We start from the raw sequence: 25,337 nt of genomic DNA, 5'->3' as shown, positions 1-25,337 counted from the left end.
ATCAAGAAAATAAAAACAAACTACCCCAAAAGCAAACATTTTGCGCTCATTTTATAAGCCTGCAAAAGATTGAGAGAAAAATATCCTTACCTTGCCGGAGTGTGCTACCAAATAAAGAAAAAAAAAATCAATTATTTAGTTTCTGTTTCTAAATCGTATAAGAGGACTTTAACCCCCCCCCCTTCTAAGTACTAGCACCCTCTTCTGCCTTTAAAGTTAATAACAGATAGAGATTATTATCAAAATGAGGAAAGGAAGGAAAATAATGTTTTGCTCAAAAGCCTCTCTCGGAGCTGCTCTGCAAAGCCACAAGGCCACCTCTTTTCTGAAAGCAAAGCGACCTTGGAGTTTCATTTCAATAACACCAGAAGCCCTTTGTCCTCAACTAACATGCTGTTCACTGATCTTTGAAGCAAAGGAAAACTATATTGGGAATAAGAAGTCCAACTGGCGCCAGGAGGCCAAAATATGTAAATAAATACAGCAGGTAGTCTTTGACTTACGACCACAATTGAGCCCAACATTTCTGCCGTTAAGCGAGACATTTGTTAGTTGAATTTTGCCCCATTTCTCCAGTCTCCTAATCATCTTGGTTGCTCTTCTCTGCACTCTTTCTAGAGCCTCCACATCTTTTTGACATCGTGGCGACCAAAACTGGATGCAGTATTCCAAGTGGGGCCTTACCAAGGCATTATAAAGGGGTATTAACACTTCACCTGATCTTGATTCTGTTCCCTCTGTTAATCCAGAAATGGATGGGAATCTTTTGGGGATTTGAGAAGAAAGCAAGGCAAGAGAGGACCGCTGAAACCCTGAAAGGTCTCCCTATCCAGAGATCCAGAGGCTCATTAATAAAACCTGTTGTGTATGGGCAGACGCGGCCGAAAGGTTTCACTCCGGTCCGCATTAACCGTGGGAAAATACTTTCAACCTATTGGCTCAGGGGTGTCAGCGCTAACCGCGGGAAAATACTTTAAATCTATTGGCTAAAGGCTGCCAGCCCTCTATAAAAGAGCGCTGCCAGCCTGAAACCTTTTTGCTTTTCGCTAGTAAGGGATCAATGAAGACAAATAGTTACTTTTACCGGCTTCGACTCCTTTCTTCGCCCAATCTAACAAAACCAAAAGCTGCTTTGATTTGGAAGAGAATTTCCATAGATGCCCTCAGGAGCTACCTGAGCTTCCAGCTTCTCTGCTTTGCTGCCCCTCCAGAGAGCCAGTCATTCTGTAGAAAAGTTGCCGCCTTGATCCGGGAAAGCGCCTGATTTGCACGAATCGCTGCAAAACCGAAACCGAAACTTAAAAAAAAGGCTGCCTTAAGGAAGGAGGCGAGTCCGCTTGAGCTTCGCAAGCATCAAAAAAACCCACCGGCCGAGCGAAGTTTAAAGGCTTCCCGCGGCGTCTGAATTTTCAAAGCAAGCAACCCGCCGGCGGTGGGTGGGGTGTTTATGCCGCTTTGTCGTCGTTCCTTGCAAAAGCGGCTGAGCCTCCGGAGGGTTTTGTGTGTGTGGCTTTAAAGGGGCGGAAATTTCCTCCCTCGCAAAGTGGAAAAGGCAAGTATGGCGCAGGGAGGGAGGGAAGGAAGAATTGGGAATTAGTTCGCTTTTGGGGGGTGGATGTTGTTGTTTTCCTATTTTTCTTCCTACACTTATTACTAACTCATCACCTGCAGTGATTCACTTAATTATTGTGGCAAGACAAATTGTAAAATGGAGCAAAAAACTTCATTTAAAAATGTCTCGCTTAACAACAAGAAACTTGGTCTCAGTTGTGGTCATAAGTTGAGGATCCTGAAATGTATCGATTTCAGGAAAGGAGAAAATGATAATAATTATATATATATATACAAGGGTAATAGATAATGTACACATGAATATTCACAATTAGCGGAAAATTCCTCCCATGCAAAGTGGAAAATGCAAGTATGGCAGAGGGAGGGAAGGAAGGAAGAGTTGGGAAATTGTTAGCTTGTTGTTGTTTTCCTATTTTGGGGCTACTTTTTAAGGGCGTGAAGTTTTGGGGCGATGTATCCAACTATCATGGATGATAAGTAGAAAATGCATCGCAGGGAAGCAGATGACTGAGTCGGCTTCCCCATTAAGCCCAGCGCTTCCTGTTTGTCTCCAGCTCCTTTCAAAAGGACTCCTTTGCGAAACTAGTGGGGGAGGGCTCATGCCTTGCAACCTCCAACATGTCTGGTTTACATGTACTGGTTTACATACTTATGACTGTATGTTAGTAACCTTGTTGCTGGTATCCTTATGATTTATATTGACTGTTTCCTAATATGATTTGACTGCTTATTTGTTCCCTATGATATACCTTATGATTCTTGATGAATGTATCTTGTCTTTTATGTACATTGAGAGCGTATGCACCAAAGACAAATTCCTTGTGTGTCCAATCACACTTGGCCAATAAAGAATTCTATACTATCTATCTCAGGGGTACTCAAACTTGGCAGCTTTAAGACTTGTGGATTTCAACTCCCAGAATTCGCCAGCCAGCCAGGGTGGATAAAAATCAATGATTTTTTTCAAAAAAAATCAGATTTTTTTTTATTTAAATCAGATTTTTTTTATTTTTATCGAATTTATTTTAATAAAAAACTTTTGGGGTAAAAATCTATCGTAAGATAGTTTTCTATTTAAGATACATAAATAATTTAGTTTATTCAGCATGAAATGGAGCTTAGTTATGTAGCATGAGGCTGTATATTCTGCAACACTGGGACTATCGGTGAGTCAACAGTGGGTCAAAGGAGTAGCAGAGATGACAGTTGCTCTTTAAAAATTATGATTTAAATCGAGTTGATTTAAATCAAGCCTTTTTACTAGTGATTTAAATTGTTATTTAAATCAACTCGATTTAAATCAAATCCACCCTGCAGCCAGCTATGCTAATTCTGGGAGTCGAAGTCCACAAGTCTTAAAGCTGCCATGTTTGAAGACCTCTGATCTATCTATTCTATACTATACTATACTATATACATGCCCCCACCCTCGTTAATACAGGTAGTCCTTGACTTACAGCAATTTGTTTAGTGACTGTTCAAAGTTAACCACAATACTGAATAATAGGGATTTAGGATCGTTTTTCACACATTGCAGCATCCCCATAATTACATGATCAAAATTCAGATGCTTGTCAACTGACTCATATTTATGACGGTTGCAGTGTCCCTGGGGGTCATGTGATTCCCTTTTGTGACCTAACAAGCAAAGCCAAATTCACTTAACCTTGTTACTAACTTAACAACTGCAGCGATACACTTCATAACGGTGGCAAGGAAGATTGTAAAATGGGGCAAAGCTCACTTAACAGCTGTCTTGTTTAGCAACAGGAGCTTTGACCTCAATTGTGGTCGTAAATCAAGGATCTGTACAGCAAAGCAGGTGTTAAATGGGCTTTGCCCTGTTTTGCGATGTCTTTTTGCCACAGTTAAGTGAATGACTTAACAAGTTAATGACACAGCTGTTGAGTGTATCTGGCTTCTCCTTTGACTTTGCTTGTCGCAAAAGGGATCACATGACTCTGGGACCCTGGAACCGTCATAAATACAGGCCAGTTGCCAAGTGTCTGAGCTTTGATCAGATGACTACAGGGAGCAGCAAGAAAAATGGTCACAATTCACTTTTTTCAGTGCCGTTGAAACTTCGAACAGATCCTAAATGAACTGTAAATTGAAAAAAGAAAATTGGTTTCTTAGGGCTTTTAGTATGCAATGCTCAGTTCTGGCTATGCCTTTCTCAACAGATGGAGCCGAGGATGTTTTTTATTTAGAGGTTTAAGTGGCGGCAGGTCTGACACATTGAGGGGTTTCCCCGCCCTGCAGCGGCCTGTGAGAATCACCTGGAGGAAGAGACGCAGCCAGGGCCGGATTTAGATGAAAAGAGGCTCTAGGCTATTCCACTTATGAGGCCCTTTCACCTATAGTGAAAGTGTAATTTTAATTTTGCTAACAATTTGAATGTAGGCCCCTCTTGATCTTGAGGCCCTAGGCTGAAGCCTAGTTAGCCTATAGGAAAATCTGGCCCTGGACGCAGCCCAGACAACAGTGAGATAAGAAATTTCTGTGTGCAAAATAGGAAGGCAATTGGAGAAAATGTCTCCGTGTTTCTCCTTCCTGGTTTACTTTAGGATAAAGGCAGGAAGCGCCTTCAGACTCTGTTTCTGTAACCCTGTAAGAAAAGTAATTTTAGGAGTCATGACTTTGGTGTCCAAGGCGGATCTGTCTGGGATGGCAGACACCCCTTCGCCTCAGACTTCCAGTACTTGAAGGCAGTGGTGGGATTCAAGTAATTGAACAACTGGTTCTCTCCACTAATGATTTCTTCCAACAACCAGTTTGCCAAACTGCTCAGAAAGTTAACAACTGGCTCTCCCGAAGTGGTGCGAACTGGCTGAATCCCACCACTGCTTGAGGGGCTGTACAAGAGAGGGTTGACTTATTCTCCAGAGCAGGACAAAAAGTAACGGATGGAAACTTGTCAAAGGAGAGATCCAACCTAGAATTAAGGAGAAAATTCCCGACAGTGAGAACAACTAACCAGTGTAATGCTTGCCTTTCCAAAAGGTGTGGGCGCTCCATCGTTAGACGTTTTAAAGAAGAAATAGGGCAGCCATTTGTCTGGAATGGTAGAGGGCCGTGATGGCGAACCTGTGGCAAGGGTGCCAGAGGTGGCACGCAGAGCCCTCTCTATGGGCATGCACATTGTCGCCAGCTGCTCTTCTGGTTCCCAGTGTGCACATGCGCGCCAGCCAGCTGGTCTTCATGGGTGCTACAGCGCCGGAAAACGGCCCCAAAACAGGCTGTTTTTCAGTCTGTTTTCCGGCCTTTTTTGGGCCTTTTTCCAGGCCCAAAGCGGCCAAAAAACAGGCATGCGTACGCCAGCCAGCTGGTGTTTTGGTTTCCAGCACTCCGGCATGCACACATGCACATACATGCATGTGTGTTCTGGTTTGGGCTCTTGGTGCCGAAGAGGTTCGCCATCACTGGTATAGGGCAGTGATGGCTAACCTTTTTGCCATCGCGTGCCAAAAGCGGGGGAAGTGCGGGGTGGTCGCGCACGTGCATGCATGACCCCCCCCCCCATGGTCCCCCTGCTTTTGGCATGTGATGGCATGGTGGGCACAGTAGGCCCGTTTTTCACCCTCCCCAGGCTCCAGAGGCTTTCTAGGAGCCTGAGGAGGGCGAAAACAGGCTTCCTCACCACTCCCCGGAAGCCCTCTGGAAGCCGGAAACAACCCATTTGCCAACTTCCGGTAGGCCCAGAAGGCCTGAAAAATCAGCTAGCCAGCATGTGCACGCGTGCTAGAGCTGAGCTAGGGTAATGCTCGCGTGCCCACCAATATGGCTCCGTGTGCCACCTGTGGCACGCGTGCCATAGGTTCGCTATCACAGGTATAGGATCTTCTGCTTGGGCAGGGGGTTGGACTAGAAGACCTCCAAGGTCCCTTCCAACCCTATTATTCTTTGTTCACTTAACAGGCAGAAATAGAAGCAGTTCTAACCTGGGAAATCTGTTCAGGCTCTCTTCAATCGACCAACATGGCTTCAGTACGGGAAGTGTCCAGTTTCACCGAAGACCTCCTGTGCCCCATTTGCCTCTCCCTCTTTCGGGAGCCCCGCATGCTAAAGTGCGGCCACAGCTTCTGCGCTCCCTGCCTGGAGCCCTGCATCCCCAAAGGGCAAAGACGGGGCCTCTGCCCCGAGTGCCGCCAACCCTTCACTTTACGCTGCATAACGATCAACCGAGTCCTCTGCAGCTTGGTCGAGAAGGCCCGGCTTCTGAAGCTGGATGAAGGGACTCAGCTGAGTGGCACCGGAGGCTGGTTCTTCTGTGAGGAACATGAGGAGCCTCTCAAGCTCTTCTGCAGCCAAGATGAGGAGTCCGTTTGCGTCATCTGCCGGGACTTGCCTCAGCACCGGGGACATGACTTCCTGCCCATCAAAAACGCGGTTCAGACTTATCAGGTGAGAACCGGACCTGAGAGGAGAAAGAAGGTGGCCTCTGGTTGAACAAGACACACTCGCTCTCTGCCTCTCTCACTCTCGCTCATCTCTCTCTTGATTTGTAAAATGTATTTGCCACTTACCTCACAGTGGGGCTGGTGAGATAAGCCTCTGGTTGAACAAGACCCTTTCTCTCCCTCTCTCCCTCTTCTGTCTTTTTTCTCTCAATTTGTGAAATTTATTTGCCACTTATCTCACTGGGGGGCTACTCGAGGCAGCTTATTTTGCAAGCCAAGATAAAAAGAAGTATCATATATGAATCATAATAAGTATCATAATAAACAAGGACACTGAAATGAAGCTTTTGAAAACTTCCAGATATTTGCCAGTAAATATAAGCTAGATTTCCACTCTGAAACGCATGGAGAAACACTAATATTATACTGAATCTGTATCTCGCATATATGCAATTCATTTCCCATTTCCTGAACACCCTGGAAACAACGAAGGAGTGGCCTGTGGACCTCTGCCAATGAAAACGCAGCTTGGAAGGATTGCATGCAGCCTTTCCGAGCTCCGTTTTTGCTAGCAGAGGGTTGCAGGAGGCCGTTGCAGCTAAAAACGGAGCTTGGGAGCCTGTTTTTGCTGGCAGAGGGTTCGGGCCACCTGACATGAGGTCAGCCCCCCCCCCCAGGTCAAACAAAGCCCTGATGTGGCCCTCAATGAAATCAAGTGTGACACCCCTGAGCTAAGCTATTATGGACTGGTTAGTTTCAAGGCACCGTTTAGATCAGGGGTCTCCAATCTTGGCAACTTTAAGACTTGTGGACTTCAACTCCTAGAATTCCTCAGCCAGCAAAGGAACTCTGGGACTTGAAGTCCACGAGTCTTAAAGTTGCCAAGATTGGAGACCCCTGGTCTAGATCAGTGTTTTTCAATCTTAGCAACTTGGCTTGAGTTGTGTGGACTTCAACTCCCAGAATTCCCCAGTCAGCAAGATTATAGTTGGTAAAGTTGAGAAACACCGGTCTAGGTTGATCAATTGGTTGATTATGCACCGTCAGGTCATTTTCGATCCTGTTGACCACATAGAGAGATGTCTACCTTGACGAAGCCCTTACAGAAAGTGGCTGTGGAAGCTGGGACAGGTAGTTCTCGACTTACAACCTTTGTTTAATGACTGTTCAAAGTTACGACGACACAAAAAAGTGACTTGTGACCATTTTTCAACTTTCTCTTCCTTTCAGGAACAGCTGAAGGCATCTCTGAAGCCTCTTGAGGAAGGTCTCAGGCGGTTGAAAAGGAGCCAGTGCCACCAGCAGGAGAACATTATCGAATTAAAGGTGCAGCTGGGAAGTGGTGAGGGTTGGGACTTCCTGTTTAATGCTAAACCGAGTGTATCTTCTCTCTCTTCATCCCAGCAACTATTCCTTTCGATGCTACCATTTGTGGCTCATTAATTTAATATTAGGTGTTTCATAGTCAGCATTTAATCCAGGCTCCTGCAATTCAGTCCAAGGAAAAGAAAAGCTACCTGCTTGTTTGATTTGCATTCAAATCATCAATAAATGAATAAATATGGTGTAGTGTGGCATTCAAGTCGCCAAAGCAAGCCGGGCTAGCCTAATTTTAACGGTTTTAAATTTTAAATTGGATTTTAATGGGATGTTTTTAATTGTGGGCAAAAGTATTTAATCTGGTTTTAAATTGTTCTTAACTTTTATATTTATGTATTTGATCTTGGCTGTTCACCGCTCTGAGTCCTTCAGGAGAAGGGCGGTATATAAATATAATTAATAAATAAAGTTGTCAACCATGCATTTTTCAGGATATTCCATTCTGTTCTCTCTTCCCCTGCAATTCTCAATTTAGTTTTAAGTATTTAGAAGCACTGTGGTGCTCTAAGCTATGGAAACTCTTACAATTAGAACTTTGTGTACCAATAGAAGGGAATATTTGTAGCTCAGGTTTGAAGGGTGGGGTCCTTGGTGCTTTCTGAACTTGCTTGTTTTCTTGCAGATGTTTCGCTACTCAACTAGGTAACATCAATAGTTCTGGAAAGGGGTGTGGTTTGCACTCCGTTGTAGCACTGATGATAGTTTGGTAATGAAATGTCTACAAAAAAACTAATCAAGCTCAGAGAGCAGTGTGTCTGTGTATGTAAATAAATGGAACTTTGTGTGCATTGTATGTACATCTGTGCATATATGTGTGCTGTCACTATATTATAAAAAAGGCAAAAGATTTAAATTGCTGGTGTTGCTTAGGTAATCATTATAGTGGCATCGATTGATTGATTATGAGTTACCTGACAGTGAAATGTCTGGCATATAAGTTTAATAAATACATAAAATAAATTAGATGCTATCAAGTAGTTCTCAACTCCGAGCAAAACGGAGTTTCTCCATGACGATTCATCCCTTACCTGGTTTTTCAGATTTTCTAATGGTGCCCCCATTGCCACTATGTCCACCAGCTTTGCATTTGTTCTTCCTCATCTTCTTTTTCTTTCTATCTTTCCTAGTATTAAGAGTCTCCTTCAGATAGTTAGGTCTTTGCATCAGATGCCCGAAGTAGGCTGTTTTAAATCATTAGTGCTTCAAATAATAACTCAAATGAGTTGATTTGATGGTCCACTTATTCATTTCTGTATCGCTATGCAAGGTATTCTCGGGAGTCTACCCCAAAACCAACACCATTGTGAACAGGTGATCATTTCTGTTTGACCAAACCACAACTTTTTGCTGTGCCCCGTCTCTGTTTTTCCAGACCTGCTCCAAATCCTTGTCTGATCATATCTCTGGAGAGTTTGTGAAGATGCACCAGCTGCTGAACGACAGAGAGATGGCTATGAAACAGGCCTTAGAAAACCAGCGAGAAAAGAACTTGGCTCAGATGGAAACCAAGTTAAAGGAACTGGACTGCAAGGTGGCTTCATGTTCAGAAACTCTGTGCCATGTACAGACTGGCCTTGAATGCAAAGATCACATTAGTTTCCTTAAGGTAAGGAGGACCATGGGCTGTGGGGTTTTCTTGGGAAGGAGAAAATTGCTGGGTGCATAGATTGCACCAAACCATAGTTAGAAGGATAATTTGGAGTTCCAATTTGAGCTGGGGTTGCACAAGGATAAATAAAAATGAGATTCAGACAGTTGTAAGGGAAGAAGAAATATTTATTCCTAAAAGCAAAACAATTTGATTTTAAGGGCAGGCTGCAGAAGCCTGGTGGCGCAGCAGACTAAAGCACTGCTGTTAAAGCACTGTTATTAACATTCAGCTGCCTGCAATTACTGCAAGTTCGAATCTCACCAGGCTCAAGGTTGACTCAGCCTTCCATCCTTTCTAAGGTAGGTAAAATGAGGACCCAGATTGTGGGGGCAATAAGCTGACTTTGTATAACTATACAAAAGTATGAAGGCTATTGCTTAACGCATTGTAAGCTGCCCTGAATCTCCAGAGAAGGACGGCATATAAATCAAATTTTTAAAAAAAAAAAAGGAGCAGAGGATGGGTACAGTGGCAAACTTTTATAGGGGGAGTTTATCTGGGATGTGGAAGTGTTTACGTGCTGAGGTGTATATGTGTGTGGGTGTATGTTTGTGAACATACAGTTCTGCTGGGAAACTTAATTTAGTTATCTCTATTTGCATTTGCAGACCTTATCCTTTGATATGTGGATTAGGCTTGGGGAATTTATTTTGTGGGTTGAGGCAGTTTGCTAATTTAATTAAGCTGGAGACACTGATTTTCAGACCATTATAGGTTCTGTTAATATTTTTAAAGGAAAATGGAAACAGTATAAAGAATAAATATATATTTGGATATAAAACTTCTCACACCATGATTTGTTCAATTTAGGGTTTAGGGTTTGTCACGACTGACAAGATCTTTTTTTTTTAATCTTTGTCAGCCACCCAGAATCCCTGAGTCAGTTGGGTGGCCGAATCCATTTTCTTAAACACATAAAATAAGTAGGACTGTTTTCCTGTAACAATTGCTAGATTCCACAGTGTTTGTTCATGTAAAAGAGAGATCGATCAGTACAGTATATGCACCATCACCTCGTGTTTTCAGTGGCATCTCAAGCACTCTGACTCTACAGTCCTCAATTTTTGTTTCTTCTATATATATATGTTGTGATTTTATTTCACTGGGATTTTTTTTTCTGATAAGTTAAACTAGGACATGATCTACTGAGAACAGAATGTTGTGCACCATTAAAATGCAGAAAGCTTTGGCAGGAAAGTGAGTGATAACCCATGGAAAGAATTATTTTGATTATTATCTCACCTTTCTTTTCTTTTTCTTCTTTCTTTTCCTTCCTTCCTTCCTTCCTTTTCTCCCACAGGAGGCAAAAGAGTTGCTAGAGAGGTAAGTAGTGTTCCTCTTTTCTTATATATCAAATTACAGCCAAAGTTAGGATCAATATTTCCTTTCATAAGCAAGGTGGTTGTTAAATGTTGACCCCAACCTTTTTTTTTTTTTTTGCCACCGTTGTTAAGTGAATCCAGCTTCCCCCATTGACTTTGCTTGCTCCAAGCCAGCTTGGAAGGTCGCAAATGGCCGTCACATGACCCCCCCCCCCCCAACGCAGCAATTATGATAAATGCACACAGCTTGTCAAGCACCTGTATCCTAATCATGACCAATAGCTGTAAATGTGAGGCTCGGTTATAAATCACTCCTTTCAGCATTGTAACTTTGGTCTCTCAATGAATGGTTGCTAAGTCCAAGACTACCTATATAATAAATACATGAAAGGAAGAAAAACATGAACCAACAAGGAAGGCATCACGTTATATTAGTTTGCCTCCTCACTGTAGGCATAATGGGCTTGGCTCGTGTCAGGGGCACCTGTGGTGGCCCAGGCAGGGCTGGGGGGGATCCACTTTTGCTAATAGTTTATTTTGCTAGCACTCTGCCAGCAAAAACGGAGCTCGGGGGAGGGGGCCTGCGTGGCCACCCTGGGCTCCATTTTCGGCTGTGATGGCCTCTGCAGCCCTCTGCCAGTGAAAAGGGTCACTGTGTGCGGCCCTCCCAAGCTCCGTTTTCCCTGGCAGAGACACCGCAGGCCAGTCCTTTGTTGTTTCCAGGGCAGCCCGACGGGCCAGATCTAAACACCCTGTGGGCTGGCTCCGGCCGGCAGGCCTTGAGTTTGACACCCCTTGTTGTGGACGAAATATATCAATGTACCGTAAACCCTTATCTCTATTAAGATTTACTTTAACAAATGAGCCTCTGAAGCAGTTAACAAGAAATGTTTTTATTAATATAAAAACAAAACAATATCTATTCAAATACTAAATTTATTTATTTATTTATTTTATTTATTAATAAATTAATACATTTATTAATAATATTTTATTTAAAAATAAATAAATGAATACTAAATAGTATTTCATTACTATTCTTAAATATCCTGTCAGATAGATAGATAGATAGATAGATAGATAGATAGAGATATAGAGATATTTAGATGTGTTTTTCTTTTAGCCAGGTTTTTTCTATGTAACCAAGGTTTTTCTGCAACCCTAGCTCAGTGGAGTCACATCCACTCGATTCTGGGCTTTTTTCTTTCTGGCAGCCAGCAGGCCCTTGCTGCCTAGTGAGAGACTTATATAGATCTATTTCTAGCTCATTAGCCATTATCAGTAAGCCACACCCACTGTAAGCCACTGAGCTAGGGCTGCAGAAAAACCTTGCTTACGTAGGAAAAACCTGGCTAAAAGAAAAACGCACATAAATCCTACGAAGAGTAAGAATATATATAATTGCTCTAAGCGATGTTAGTTCTTTCTCAGAAGAAAAAGTCTTGTAAACCATCAGAACTGCCTTTCTAACTGACTTCCAAACTGCTCACAGTTTTCTAACAGAAGAGCTGAACAGAACACTCCTAACTGCCAACTGCCTTCTGAACTGCCCTTTGGACTGCCAACGGTTTCCTGTCAAGAATCTCCTTTTATACTGTCAACTGTGACAGTTAGGGGAGGGAACTATAAATAAAAGCCCCGGAGATTCAAACCCGTCAGCTGCCTTCTGATTGGCTTATTTCCTTGTCCATTCCAAAAGCCATTAATAGGCATAGCACCTGAGAAATAACTTTTCTCTCACACCCCTGATGCAGGGTATATTACTTTGCCTCCTCACTGTAGGCATGACTTCCTCTTCCACCTTTCAGAAGCTGCTGGATTTGCCAAAATGAGTAGGTGAAGCTCCTCCATGCAGTATACAGAAGGGAAGATGGCTACTTGTTTACTTCCATTAAAAAAAACCCTGCTACAATTATAAAGTTGGCTCCTCTTCCTTCTTGGGAGTAGAGGCAAAGCAAGGCTGATTTGGCCACAAAGAGTTTAATTGGGACGGAAAATGTTCTTCTGGCCCTTTGCCTCCTACCCAAATTACTTCTAAAATCTCTGTAAAACTACAAAAGAAAAAGTGGAGATTTTCCTGAGTGAGTCTTCACTTCTGATAATGACGTGGGCATTTTCTTAGCAATAGTATGGCCATCGCCACCTCCTGGTTTTTGCAACTTCCCTGGGAAGTATTCATCAGATCTGAATCTACCTAACTTTTTTGGAAGTCATCCTCTGTTGGCCTTGTGCTGTTCTCTGCTGTGATTATTTAAAAAAATACATGGGTGCTTCTAATAAAACCTGATTTATGGAGCAGGAGATGTCCCAGGTGTAAATGTCTTCCAATTCTAAATCCTCCCGCTTTCCTCCAATATTTTCCTTGTTTTTTTTCCCCTTAGTGCACAAAATCCATTAAAGAGGCCAACAAATAATAATAGGGCAGCATCATTCTTTTTTTGATCAGAAGCGCTCAGATATCTCTCTGTAGAAGGACCCCAATCTGATTCCTTGATAGAATTGGGACAGCTTATTCTAAAATGGCTGATCCTTGGGATGCTCTTCTCCTACAGGGTCCGTAAGGAACAAGAAGCTCTGGATGAACCCGAACTAGATGCTGAACTGGTAGGAGAAGATGGGCTGGAGACCAGCAGTGAAGACACAGATGAGTATGAGAATGAGACTGATGAAGATTTTGATGAGGAAGAAGAAGAGGAGGAGGAGGAAGAAGAAGAAGAGGAGAAGGAAGAGGATGAAGATGGAGTGGTGGCTGTAGATTTGAACCTGGGCGAGTTTAAAGGACCTCTGCAATTCTATGTCTGGAAGAAGCTGCTGGGTGAGCTACATCCAGGTGAGTTGAGGTTTTTAGACCAAATGTATTGGTTATTGGTTTATTACTTTTATACCCTATTTTTTTGTGTGGAAGTTCAAGGCTGTGTACTCCAGCAATAATCTGTAATGTGATGATGATGATGATGATGTTATCCATTCAGTCATGTTCAACTCTTGGTGATCCTATGGCCCAGTTCTCTCCACATCTTCCAATTTTGCACTGCTTCTCTGGTTCTTCTATGCTCTGGCTGGTGTCCAGCTTTGATGGTGTCGAGCCACCGTGTTCTTTGACTGCCTTGTTTCCATTTACCACTAATTCTTCTAAGTATAATTACTTAACTGCTCTAATTACCCTATTCTATACCGCGTTTCCCCGAAAATAAGACCCTGTCTTATATTTTTTTGAACCCTGAAATAAGCGCTTGGCCTTATTTTCGGGGAGGTCTTATTATTTTGGGGCACGTGGAGCAAGACAGGGCTCCTCTTGCTGTCTTACCTGATTTCCAGCTCTGTCTCCCTAACCCTAATCAGAGGAAATAGTGGGGACCGGCTGTGCATGCGTTTATATATTTTCGGGAGAGGGCTTATTTTCGGGGAAATTACACCATCATGTGGTTTGGGCTAAAAGAGAGAAAGGAAGCTTCAGACATGTTGAGGATGGCAGTAGCTTTATTAACAGCTGGCTCATATTAGATTCATTTGTGTCTTAATTTCTTTCTGGACCACTTTATACTCCTGCAATAGCTTGCTGCACAAGAAGGCTCTTGTTGATTCTGAATTCTTTCTATCTTTCCGCTCCAGTCCCTGCAAGCATCAGTTTGAACTGGAACTCAGCTCATCCCAATTTGGTCGTTGTGGAAGAAGCCACCGGGGTCAAGTTCAGTCCTGGCCGACGATTTTGGCGACGAAAGCTGGAGCGCTTCACCTCCACCCCGTGTGTGGTGGGACGGAAGGGCATTACCACTGGCCGCTTCTACTGGGAGGTCGATGTCGAGGACAGCAACAATTGGATAGTGGGGATGGCCAAAAAGTCTGTGAAGCGTAAGGAGAAGCTGAACTTTCTGCCCAAGGAAGGGGTGTGGGCTATTGAGCTGAAGGCCGGAGAGTACCAAGCTCTGAGTGAGCCCCGTACGTCCCTCTCGGTCTGCGGGGAGATGGAAAAAGTTGGGGTTTACCTGGACTTTGAAGGGGGGCAGCTCTCTTTTTACAACAGCAGCAGCATGACCCACCTCTACACCTTCCAAGCGTGCTTCCATGAAGAGATGCTCCCCTTTCTCAGCACTCGCAGCAGCTACCCCCTCTTAGTGAGGGTCCTGGAGCTGTGAGAGTTTAGCTCATGGTGTAGCATTGCACAGCCTGGTGAAAATTGAAAACATTGAGATGCATTAAGTCCATACTATTCCCTCTTTGCAAGCAATCTCTCAAAGATTCGAAACTGGTCTGACCTGACTATTGTGGTCTATGATGGTTGTTCTAGGTGCAGAGACTGCTATAAGTGTAGCTTTCAAGCTGACCTTCTATTTCCCACATGCTTAATTTCCTTGACCATTGACCGTAGTGAGGATAGAGGTTGCCTCCGTCCACCTGTGGTGCAAGGTATTTTACCTGCTTTCAATGCATTCCACTGCAGGCAGAAACAATGAAGGCAAGCCATACTTCCTGCCCTTGGTTGGGAAGGCCTTAGTAGAGATGTTCAAATATTCCAATACTTAGTTGTGTTTGTATCTGTAACAAGTGATGATTTTCCTCATCACCCTATAATGCTATAGGGCATTCCACATCAAAACAACTAGAGACAAGGACAATTGTTTCCCCCCCAATGCCATCATCATGCTAAACAACTAATTCCCACAACACTGTCTTATGCCCTGGGATCCCAAACCACCCAGTAGGACTGTATTACTATTATCCTTCTCATCTTTCCCATTTCCTATTCCTTTAGCATCTTATGACTCTAACTTTGTTTTTTTATATCTCATGGTTTATACTGACTTCAGGAAAGAAGTCCATGCTGAAAATGATCTTCAGTGACATGTTCCACTTCGTGATCTTGTATATTGTAAGACAGTGGTTCTCAATCTTTTCTTCACGATAGACTGCCTGGATAGCTCTGCAGACTAAGCACTGTAATTTAACACCAGCTGTCTGCAATTAAAGTAAGTTCGAATCTTGCCAGGCTCAAGGTTGACTCAACCTTCTATCCTTTCTAAGGTAGGTAAATTGAGGACCCAGTTTGTGGGGGCAATAAGCTGACTTTGTATAAAATATACAAAAGTATGAAGGCTATTGCTTAACGCACTGTAAGCCGCCCTGAGTCTCCGGAGAAGGGCAGCATATAAATCAAATTTAAAAAAAAAACAAAAAAACCTTTTATGGCCAGAGATCCCCAAGATTTAACTCAAGATTGAAATCATAACATTTCTTCAAGCCTTCGCAGACCACCTGTGATATAGTTTGGTGCTCTGCAGTTGCCAAGAAAATTCTCAATGATATCCTTAAATGCTTTTCAGGCCATTTTCTCTAGCTTCACTAACCAATTTTTGAACTGCTTATCGTTGATGAGGTATCTGATCTGTGGACCAACTAAACTGCCTTCCTTAACTTCGGCATCAATTACTTTTGGAAACCTCTGTCTCAAGTAAGAAAAACTTTCACCTTATCACTTTCACAAAATGTTTTATCAATCTGATTTTTATGTGGCGACAAAAATAACTTTGTTAGGTCAACAAGTGCCATGTCACTGGTCATGGTGACTTTTTCACTGGACAAAGGTGGTTTTTCAAGAGACTGTTGAAAAAGTTGAGAGAGGGCGGATACATTTTGGAGAGAGAGGATCAAGAGTACTCAAAGAGGCCATCTATGTCAAACTTGAACAGCCCTCTCTCAACAGACCTAGGCTTACTGAGTCATTACAAGACACAATTAGTCCTAAACAAACCTATTGTCAGCGTTCCAAATTATTGTAACAGCTGAGAATTATGTTCATTCCCAGCTGAGTCCCAATTAATTGCAAAGAAAGTCCTTCAGGATAATCACCAACCTTTATCTTCTTTAACACCCTGCCAAAGGCCGGCCTTGGCAAAGCCCCACAAAGTTCAGAAACAAACAAGAGATGCCGACTGGAAACAGAGTTAGCAACGTTGCTTTCCTACAAAAGGCCCAAGTGCCTTTGTTTCTCTTTTAAGCCTTAAGGGAGGGGCCAATCATCTCCTGGCCTTATTCCCGAGACGTCCCTTTTGCTTTAGCTGCTCTTGCCTTCTGGCAGCTCTGTGCATGCATGCACGCACTAGGAACAGGCTCCTCCTGTTCCACTGCCTCTCTGCTGTCCGACTCTGGGGGCTCTGGAGTCCATGCATCATTCCCAGATGGCCCTGGCCCCATCACTGCCTCCGATGCAGAGCCCTCATCCGGGCATTCCACAGACTCCACTGTCCGACTCCGCTGCCAGCTCCACAGGCTGCTGGCGGACCACAAGAAGGGAGGGATACGACATCCATCTCCAATCTACAATGCAGTCCTTTCAGCAGTTCCAAGAAGGTTCCACATCCATTTGCACCACTCAGGTGACCTTGAGGACACAGACAAACCTCCAAGTGCTTCAAAGACCCTCTAAAAGAATGCAAATGACCAGCTGTCTGCAAGGAGTATAAATCCTTCCAGTCCCCTCCATCCAGTCAGAGCTGAAGAAGCGAAAAGTCTTCAAAGAAAAAACAAAGCCTGGTTGCCTCTTGAAAAAGCACCTTTGGGACAACAAGTGCCATGTTTTTTCTGTCCTGGAACCAAATTATTTTGGAGTGGCCATTTCTTTTTAATGTAATGCAGCTCTCCTGCATAGCTGTCCCATTTGCATGTATAACGTATTTGGCCTATCTCAACTGTTAATCTGTTGGACCTAGAATTGACAAGGCATCTCCAGATGGAAGAGTAGGAGACAAGATCTTCCACTCAAGGATTTTGAAGCAGTCTACTTACTGTCCAATATGTTTGCGTTCAAGAGAAGAGTAGCTCAAGTGTTGTACGGTGAAGATGTTACCCAGTTGGGTAATAAAATGCAAGGAAACATCCAAGATCAGGGAGCACCAAGGACTCCAGATTTGCTTGCCTACTTTTTCCACCAGGGAAGAAGAGAAGAAAATGCAATAATCAAAAAGAGGAATGGCTATATACTGTAAAAGGAAAGAAATTGTGTATTTATATATTAAGTCAAAATAAAAATGACCAACCTGAATTTTAGAGGTTTGCACCAAAATGAACAGTAGATGCTTTTCAAACAGGAAAACATGATAGACAAATTATGTGCATATGACATGCTTTCACATATAGTATGTAGACACATGGATACAGTACATGTACATATCACCACCATGATTATTGCAACTCTTGTAAGTTAGCTATTCTCATGTCCCTACGTAGACCTATAAGATCTGGGCCACAAAAACCCAGATAATATACGAAATAGCAGCAAAGCCCTAAGTTTCTGCCTTCCCTAAAGATGCCTTTTTAAAGATTTGTCCTTATTTCCAGCAGGAACTTTAATAATAAATTCCTTTGCTTTTGTGCCTGATTTGCGATCTTGACTTCTCTTTTATTATGCTTCCTGGCCCCACAGAATTTTGGAAAGCAATTATGCATAAATGACCCAGACTTCATCTGTTGATCTATCTTTCAGGATAATATAATAGCACTTATATATCGCTTCATAGTGCCTTACAGCCCACTCTAAGCAGTTTACCGAGTCAGCGTGTTGCCCCTAACAATTTGGGTCCTCATTTTACTGAGCTCGGAAGGATGGAAGGCTGAATCAACCTTGAGCCAATCAGGGTCAAACTACTAGCAGTGAGCTGAATTAGCCTGCAATACTGCATTCTAACCACTGCGCCACCACTGCTCTTAATGCTCTGAAAATCAAAATGAAACCAGAAAAATAAAGATGGCATTTCAAAAAGGGCAGGTTCTGGAGCATTGGAGTGAGCCAAGGTGGCACAGTGGTTGGAATGTAGTACTGCAGGCTAATTCTGCTGACTGACTGACTGCAATTTGGCAGATTGAATCTCGCCAGACTCAAGGTTGACTCAGCCTTTGACCCTTCCGAGGTGGGTAAAATGAGCACCCAGATTTTTGGGGACAATAGGCTGGCTCTGTAGATCCCCTACCTTCTGTAAGAAGTAATTACGCACCTCCCCTCCCCCCCAGAGAATGAAATATTTTGGGGAATATCAAAAGAGGCAGAATATTATATTTCCCCAAAGTAGAAATGGGGAAACGTGCTCTTAAAGGCAGAAAGTAGCCCCAGTTTTCTGCATAGTAAGACAGCCCCCAGCAGATGCCTGAACTCTTTAGAGATGATTATTTTGTGCCCATTCAGGAAGACTGGGCCAATCTTTTCACAAAAACTTTAAAGTCACAGAAACCTATTAAGATCCATCCACTCCTTCAGCCAATTTGTCAGCTGTCCCAGAACTACTTGCTCTTGTTGGTTCTGCTCATCAATAAACAGAGTCCTTCTTTCCAATCAGCCTCCATTTTATATTTATTTTTAAAAAAAATATTTTTATTAAACAATTTTTTTAAAAAAAACAAAAACAGATGTACATCTTCTTTTCAACATCTTCGCATCAGTGATCCATATTTATACATTTTCTCTTATCTTAATATATCTTTTATACATGTATTTCTAGTATATCATATATATACCCTTATAATATATTCTATCATTCTAGTTAATGTATTTACATTTAACATAAACATGTACCTCATTTCCTTTCCACAATTTTTATATCTTCCCATTTATTTCTATATTTCCCCACCTAATTTAACCATTATTTAGTCTTCTGTTGTCCCCCTTTCCCTACCTTTCCTCCAACCATCTATACCATTTCTCTCAGACTAAGTAATATTCTGTTTCATCTTTTTCTTGTACCTCCTTTGTGAGCTTATCCATTTCCGTACACTCCCCAATTTTTCTAATCACATTGTCTTCTGATGGTATGTCATTCTTTTTCCAGTTTCGGGCGAAAACTATTTGTGCTGCTGTAATTATGTGAATGATTAACTACCTTATTTCTTTTTCATATGGCCCAGTAATTATTCCCAGTAGGAAGGTTTCTAGCTCATTTTATTTGTTGATTTATAATTTCTTCTATTTGTGTTTTAATTATTTGCCAAAATTGTTTTGCCTTATGGCAAGACCACCACATATGATAATAAGTTCCTTTTTGGTGTTTACATTTCCAACATAACGGAAGCCTCCATTTTATTTCTAGCACCTCTCTCCCAGATTGGAACCGGACGAGATTTTTCTTCCTACACTTGTTACTAATTTAACACCTGCAGTGATTCATTTAATTATTGTGGCAAGAAAAATGGTAAAATGGAGCAAAACTCACTTAAAAAATGTCTCGCTTAGCAACAGAAAACTTGGTCTCAGTTGTGCTCATAAATTGAGGACCACCTGTATCCATTTCAGGAAGGAAGGAGAAACTGATAACTATATATATACACATGGGTAATAGAAAATGTACACATGAATATTCACAATTAGCAAACCTCAAATTACTTTCCCATCCACCCACTCTTACTGTTCTCAGGAAAGAGTTATTACCTTAATAATAAAAAGAAATGTATCAGTTGTCATAGAAGTTTTGATAAGAATATCGAAAAGCAAGGCCTCAATTAACACACTTTCCTCCTATGCTTCTATCTTGCTAAGATGTCCCAAGAATTTGTTTTCCTCAGAACCCTTAGGACTATGGAATTATTCTTCCGATTATCTTTTCATTCATCTGTCGATTCTTGCAAGAGATCCACACCAGACCAAAAAACTGAGTTCTGTGGTTGCTTAGGAAAGAACTGGGGATGCACAAATAATTTGAACAATTTAATTCAGAATTATAATATATGCAGATGCAGAAGGTAGAATTCTGATGGTGGAGATAGTTGACAATAATACGAAAATTCTTTTGGTAGCAATATATGCTCCAAACAACAACCAAAGTGACTTTTATAGAAAACTGCATATGAAAATAATTGAAATGGAATATGACAATATATGTATGATGTGTGATTTTAATGGAATAGTGGATGAAAACCTGGACTATAAAATACATAAAATAGTAAGACATGGTAGAAAGACATTACCGAATTCCTTCTTTAAGATGATAGAGGAAATAAATTTGAAAGATGCATGGAGAGATAGAAATGGAAAAAAATAGACAATATACTTTTTATTCTGATAGACACTCATCTTGGTGTAGGTTAGATATGATATGGACAACAATGGAATTGACTTTGAATATAGAACAAGTAGAAATAGAAACAAATATATTGGTAGACCACAATCCTGTGATAGCTATTTGGAGAGGACGAAAAAGGAAATGCAGATGGACTCTAAATAATACAATATTAAAAGAGAAAGACTTTGTACAGAAAATGGAGAGAGTGTTGGCTTTTTTTTTCAAGGAGAGTAAGAAAGAAGATACATCGGCACAAAATCTTTGGGATATAATGAAGGCCTATGCCAGAGGCTTAATAATGGATTATACAAGGAAAAGAAATTTGAAGAAAAGACAAACATTTAAAATATTGACAGATGACTATAAGATTTGAAAAGGAACTCCAGAAAGAGCCACATAAGAAAGATGTAAAAGTGAAAATGGATATAATAAAAGCATAAAATGGATTTACTGGAGAAAGAAGAATTAGCCCAAAAAATTAGAAGCACTAAACAGAATTATTTTGAAAATGTGAATAAACCAGGAAGATGGCTAGCATATAAATTGAAAAAAGAAAGAGAATCAAGAAAAATAACACAATTAATTGATGATCAAGGGCAAAGTAAATTTGGAAATAAAGAGATGGGAAAAATAATACAAGAATATTATAGACAACTTTACAAGAGAGAGATGATAGAGGAGGAAAATGTGGCAAGATACTTACAAGAAGCAAAATTACCTCGGATTCCCAAAGATATTGAGGAGATGTTGGAGGGGAATATAACGATGATGGAGTTAACAGAAGCAATTAAGAAGCAAAAGAGCGGAAAGGCACCAGGGTCAGATGGTTTACCTGCCGAATATTATAGGATATTACAAGAATCTTTAAGTCTCCCATTACTGGAAGTTATGAATGAAGTGATGATGAAGAAGAAAATACCCAAGTCATGGACTGAGGCATATATTACATTGATCCACAAAGAAGATACAGACCCACAACAAATAAAAAATTATAGTCTTATATCCCTGCTAAACTCAGACTATAAAATTTTTGCCTCAATATTGGCGGAAAGACTTCAGAGATATTTAAATAATTTTATACATACAGATCAAAATGGATTCCTTCCAAAAAGTCAGATTAGAGACAATATTAGAATAATCCTGGATACTTTAGAATACTATGAAGCACATCCTAAAAAGCAGATGGCTTTGATATTCTTAGATGCACAAAAAGCTTTTGACAACGTAAATTGGTGATTTATGACACTTCAAATGGAAGAGATGGGCTTTGGTAGGAAATTTATACAGGCAACTGAAGATATATATTTTAAGCAAATGGCAAAAGTAATGATAAATGGAGAATTGACTGATTCTATTGAAATAGAAAAAGGTACTAGACAAGGATGTCCACTGTCCCCACTGTTGTTTATATTGACATTAGAAGTTTTAAATAGAAATATTAGAGAAGAAAAAGACATAAAAGGTATGAAAATTCAAAAAGAAGAATATAAGTTGCAAGCATTCACAGATGACCTGGTTTTTATTTTAGAAGAACCATTAATATCAATAAATAAACTAATGGAAAATATTGGAGAGTTTGGGAAAGTAGCTGGCTTGAAAATTAATAGAGATAAAACGAAGATTGTGACTAAAAATATGTTGACAAAGCAAAAAGAAAAACTGATGGAGATGCAGGTCACAAATAAGGTAAAATATTTGGGGATATATTTGACTGCAAGATGTAGTACACTTAAAGAAAATAATTACAATAAGCTTAAACAACAGATAGGGACAGATCTGGCGAAATGGGGAAATTTGCAGCTCTCTTTGATTGTTAGGATCTCAACTAGATTAAAAAACAACATTATTTGAAGATTCCAGTCTGGGTATCTACAACTGAAGCATTTTCATATTCTGTAGTATTCAAAAGGGAACAAATTGTTAGATATTGTGAATTATTGGATGAAAAGGGTGAACTTAAATTAAAGCAAGAATTAGAAGATCAGGGATGTAAGATGGATTGGTTTTCATATATGCAAATACGTTCTAGATATGAAGAAGATCTTAAACAAGAAGGTTTGTACAATGTTCTGACTAATTTAGACAAGATTTTAATGGGTTCTGATGATTATGTAATTAAAAAATTATATGGATATTTGTTAGAGGTAAAATTGGAAGAAGAACAAGTTAAAGAATCAATGATAGCATGGGGGAAAAATTTTGGTCATGGTATTGACTTAGAGAAATGGCAAAAATTGTGGTTGCAAAATTACAAAATGACAATGTCTACAGCATATAAGGAAAATTTGTATAAGATGTTTTACAGGTGGCATTTACCCCTGATGAGGATAGCCAGAATGTTCAAGAACAAATCGGAGAAATGTTGGAAGTGTCATCAGACCCCAGGATCATATTACCATATGTGGTGGACATGTGTAGAAGCCAGGAGATATTGGACTAAGATACACACGTGGTTGGAAAAAATGATAAAGAGACATATTGACTTTAAACCAGAGATATTTTTATTAGGGATTTTACCAGAGACATACAATAGAGAATTGCAATATTTAATTGTGAATGTTTTAACAGTGTCTAGAATTGTATTTGCTAAAAATTGGAAAGGAGAAAAGTTACCTATTGATGAAGAAGTTATTAAGAAAATGATGGACTGTGCTGAAATGAGTAAATTGACATTTGAAATTAGAGAACAGGAAGATAAACAATATTATTTGATATGGGATTTGTTCTATCAATGGATAGATAATAAAACATGGAGATGGAATATGAAATATGAAGTTGATGTAAAGAAAAAATATGTGAAGTTTTCTTTTTATGAGTAATAAGCTTTTGTTATATATTGGTACTTTGAAGATGGGATTATGCACAAAAGAATGTTAACTGATCGACACACTGCCTGTAATTGTTTGGAATGATGATGGTTTTATGTTTTGTTGTTGTTTTAAAATAAAAAAAGTCTTTTAAAAAAAAATGGTCGTAAAATGGGACAAAATTTATGTAACAAATTTCTCACTTAGCGAGAGAGGAAGAGAGAGAGGTAGCTGACACTACAAAAATTCCATAAGGAAAAAGAAAAACATTAAATAAATACCGGGGAACATAAAAATTAATATATTGTTAACTAAATCTATCACTGTATAAAACACTCTTAACTAACAAATTAAATGCTAATTAGGGCTGGTTGGGGGACAGACGTCTGACGGAACCTGGCTGGAGGTATAAAATTGTCCTGGGGTCAGTCAAATGCTGGTGTTCATTTTATGTGGGATCTAAACTTTCTCTTCCTTCAGGACCAGCTGAAGGCATCTCTGGAGCCTTTTGAGGAAGGTCTCAGGCGGTTGAAAAGGAGCCAGTGCCACCAGCAGGAGAATATTATCGAATTAAAGGTGCAGCTAGGAAGTGGTGAGGGTTGGGACTTCCTGTTTAATGCTAAACTAAGTGTATCTTCTTTCTTTTCATCCCAGCAACTATTGCTGTCAATGCTACCATTTGTGGCTCATTAATTTAATATTAGGTGTTTCATAGTCAGCATTTAATCCGGGCTCCTGCAATTCAGTCCAAGGAAAAGAAAAGCTACCTGCTTGTTTGATTTGCATTCAAATCAACAATAAATGAATAAATATGGTGTAGTGTGGCATTCAATTTGCCAAAGTTGTCAACCATGCATTTTTCAGGATATTCCATTCTGTTCCCTCTTCCCCCGGGATTCTCAATTTAGTTTTAAACATTTAGAAGCACTGTGGTGCTCTAAGCTATGGACACTCTTACAATTAGAACTTTGTGTACCAGTAGAAGGGAATATTTGTAGCTCAGGTTTGAAGGGTGGGGTCCCTGGTGCTTTCTGAACTTGCTTGTTTTCTTGCAGATGTTTCGCTTTGCAACTAGCTAACGTTATCTGTTCTAGAAGGGAGTGGGATTTGCACTCCATTCTAGCACTGATGATATTACCTACTTTGGTAATGAAATGTCTACAAAAAAACCATTCAAGCTCATAGAGCAGTCAATAGCCTGAATACCCCCGATAATGAGACAAAGACAAAATCGAGGGAATGTAACATGTAGCCAACAAGTTTTCCAATCAAGATCATTCCACATATATTTACCGTTTTTTCCGGACTATAAGACACACTTTTTTGTCTCCCAAAAGGGGCGGGAAAATGTCTTTGCATCTTATAGACTGAATATTGCCAAAGCCCTGCCCACCCGCTGGCCATTTTTTAGCCTCCACATGCCCCGTTTTCAGGCCGTTTTTCAGACCGTTTTTGAGGCTTTTTTTGCCCATTTTCGAGGCTTTTTTGACCCATTTTTTCAACTTTTTTGGCCAGTTTATTTTGAAAAAATGGGCCAAAAACCCTCAAAAATGGGCCAAAAAAACCCTTGAAAAGAGGCTGAAAAAGCTCCAAATGGACCGAAAAAAGCCTCAAAAGCAGGCTGGAAAAAGCCTCAAAAACAGGCCAGAAAAAGCCCCCAAAACGGGCCAGAAAAAGCCTCGAAAATGGCCCGAAAAAAGGCTGAAAAAGGGCCAGAAATGGTATGTGCGGAGGCCAAAAACTTTTAGTTGTTTTGTTGTCTTCTAAATTTAGGTGCATCTTATACTCAGGTGCGTTTTAAAGTCCAAAAAATACGGTAGATGATTCCTTGCTCTTTAACTGTGGCAGCAGCTGAACTATTGTGTCTCAGCTTGGGGATCTAGGACAACTCGCCAAGGCCAACTCTTTGCAGACAACTTGCCACGGGGCAACTCAATATGGCTAACTCACTACAGGACAACTCATTGTGGGACAATTCAACACTGTATTAATCATTTAATTCAGTTACTTTTATTACTGGTGACTACGTTCTGGTTGAAATTACTGTAATTCTTATATTTCTAGATTGACTTCCTTTATTTTATTATTATTCCATTAAGTTCCATTGAAATTAATTTAATTTTTGTATTTGTTAAATTGTCCTGCAGTGAGTTGTCTTGTGG

The 25,337-nt window shown here is 40.7% G+C and overlaps 1 protein-coding gene across 1 annotated transcript; it reads left to right on the top strand.

Annotated features, from left to right (window-relative positions):
* Positions 1–1,380: 1,380 nt before the first annotated feature.
* LOC139309374 (zinc-binding protein A33-like) lies at positions 1,381–14,461 on the top strand. The gene is made up of 7 exons (XM_070933435.1): positions 1,381–1,556; positions 5,495–5,976; positions 7,203–7,298; positions 8,725–8,958; positions 10,304–10,326; positions 12,878–13,155; positions 13,938–14,461. Exons 2-7 carry the CDS (start codon positions 5,551–5,553, stop codon positions 14,459–14,461), a joined length of 1,581 nt encoding a protein of 526 aa, XP_070789536.1. The 5' UTR covers positions 1,381–1,556; positions 5,495–5,550.
* Positions 14,462–25,337: the final 10,876 nt, after the last annotated feature.

The sequence above is a fragment of the Pituophis catenifer genome, unplaced genomic scaffold, assembly GCF_029215685.1.
Source record: "Pituophis catenifer annectens isolate HBS135680 unplaced genomic scaffold, rPitCat1.0.hap2 SCAF_2, whole genome shotgun sequence".
Taxonomy (NCBI): Eukaryota; Metazoa; Chordata; class Lepidosauria; order Squamata; family Colubridae; genus Pituophis; species Pituophis catenifer.
Note: the sequence above shows the minus strand (reverse complement) of the source record. Positions and strands in the feature narration are given on the sequence as shown.

What these genes read in the sequence shown, in the direction of transcription:
- LOC139309374 (XM_070933435.1), top strand. Translation starts at nt 5,551, where the DNA reads ATGGCTTCAGTACGGGAAGTGTCCAGTTTCACCGAAGACCTCCTGTGC. An exon ending in ATCACATTAGTTTCCTTAAG is followed by an intron (nt 8,959 to 10,303) that starts GTAAGGAGGACC and finishes TTTCTCCCACAG; the next exon opens with GAGGCAAAAGAGTTGCTAGA. An exon ending in GCAAAAGAGTTGCTAGAGAG is followed by an intron (nt 10,327 to 12,877) that starts GTAAGTAGTGTT and finishes CTTCTCCTACAG; the next exon opens with GGTCCGTAAGGAACAAGAAG.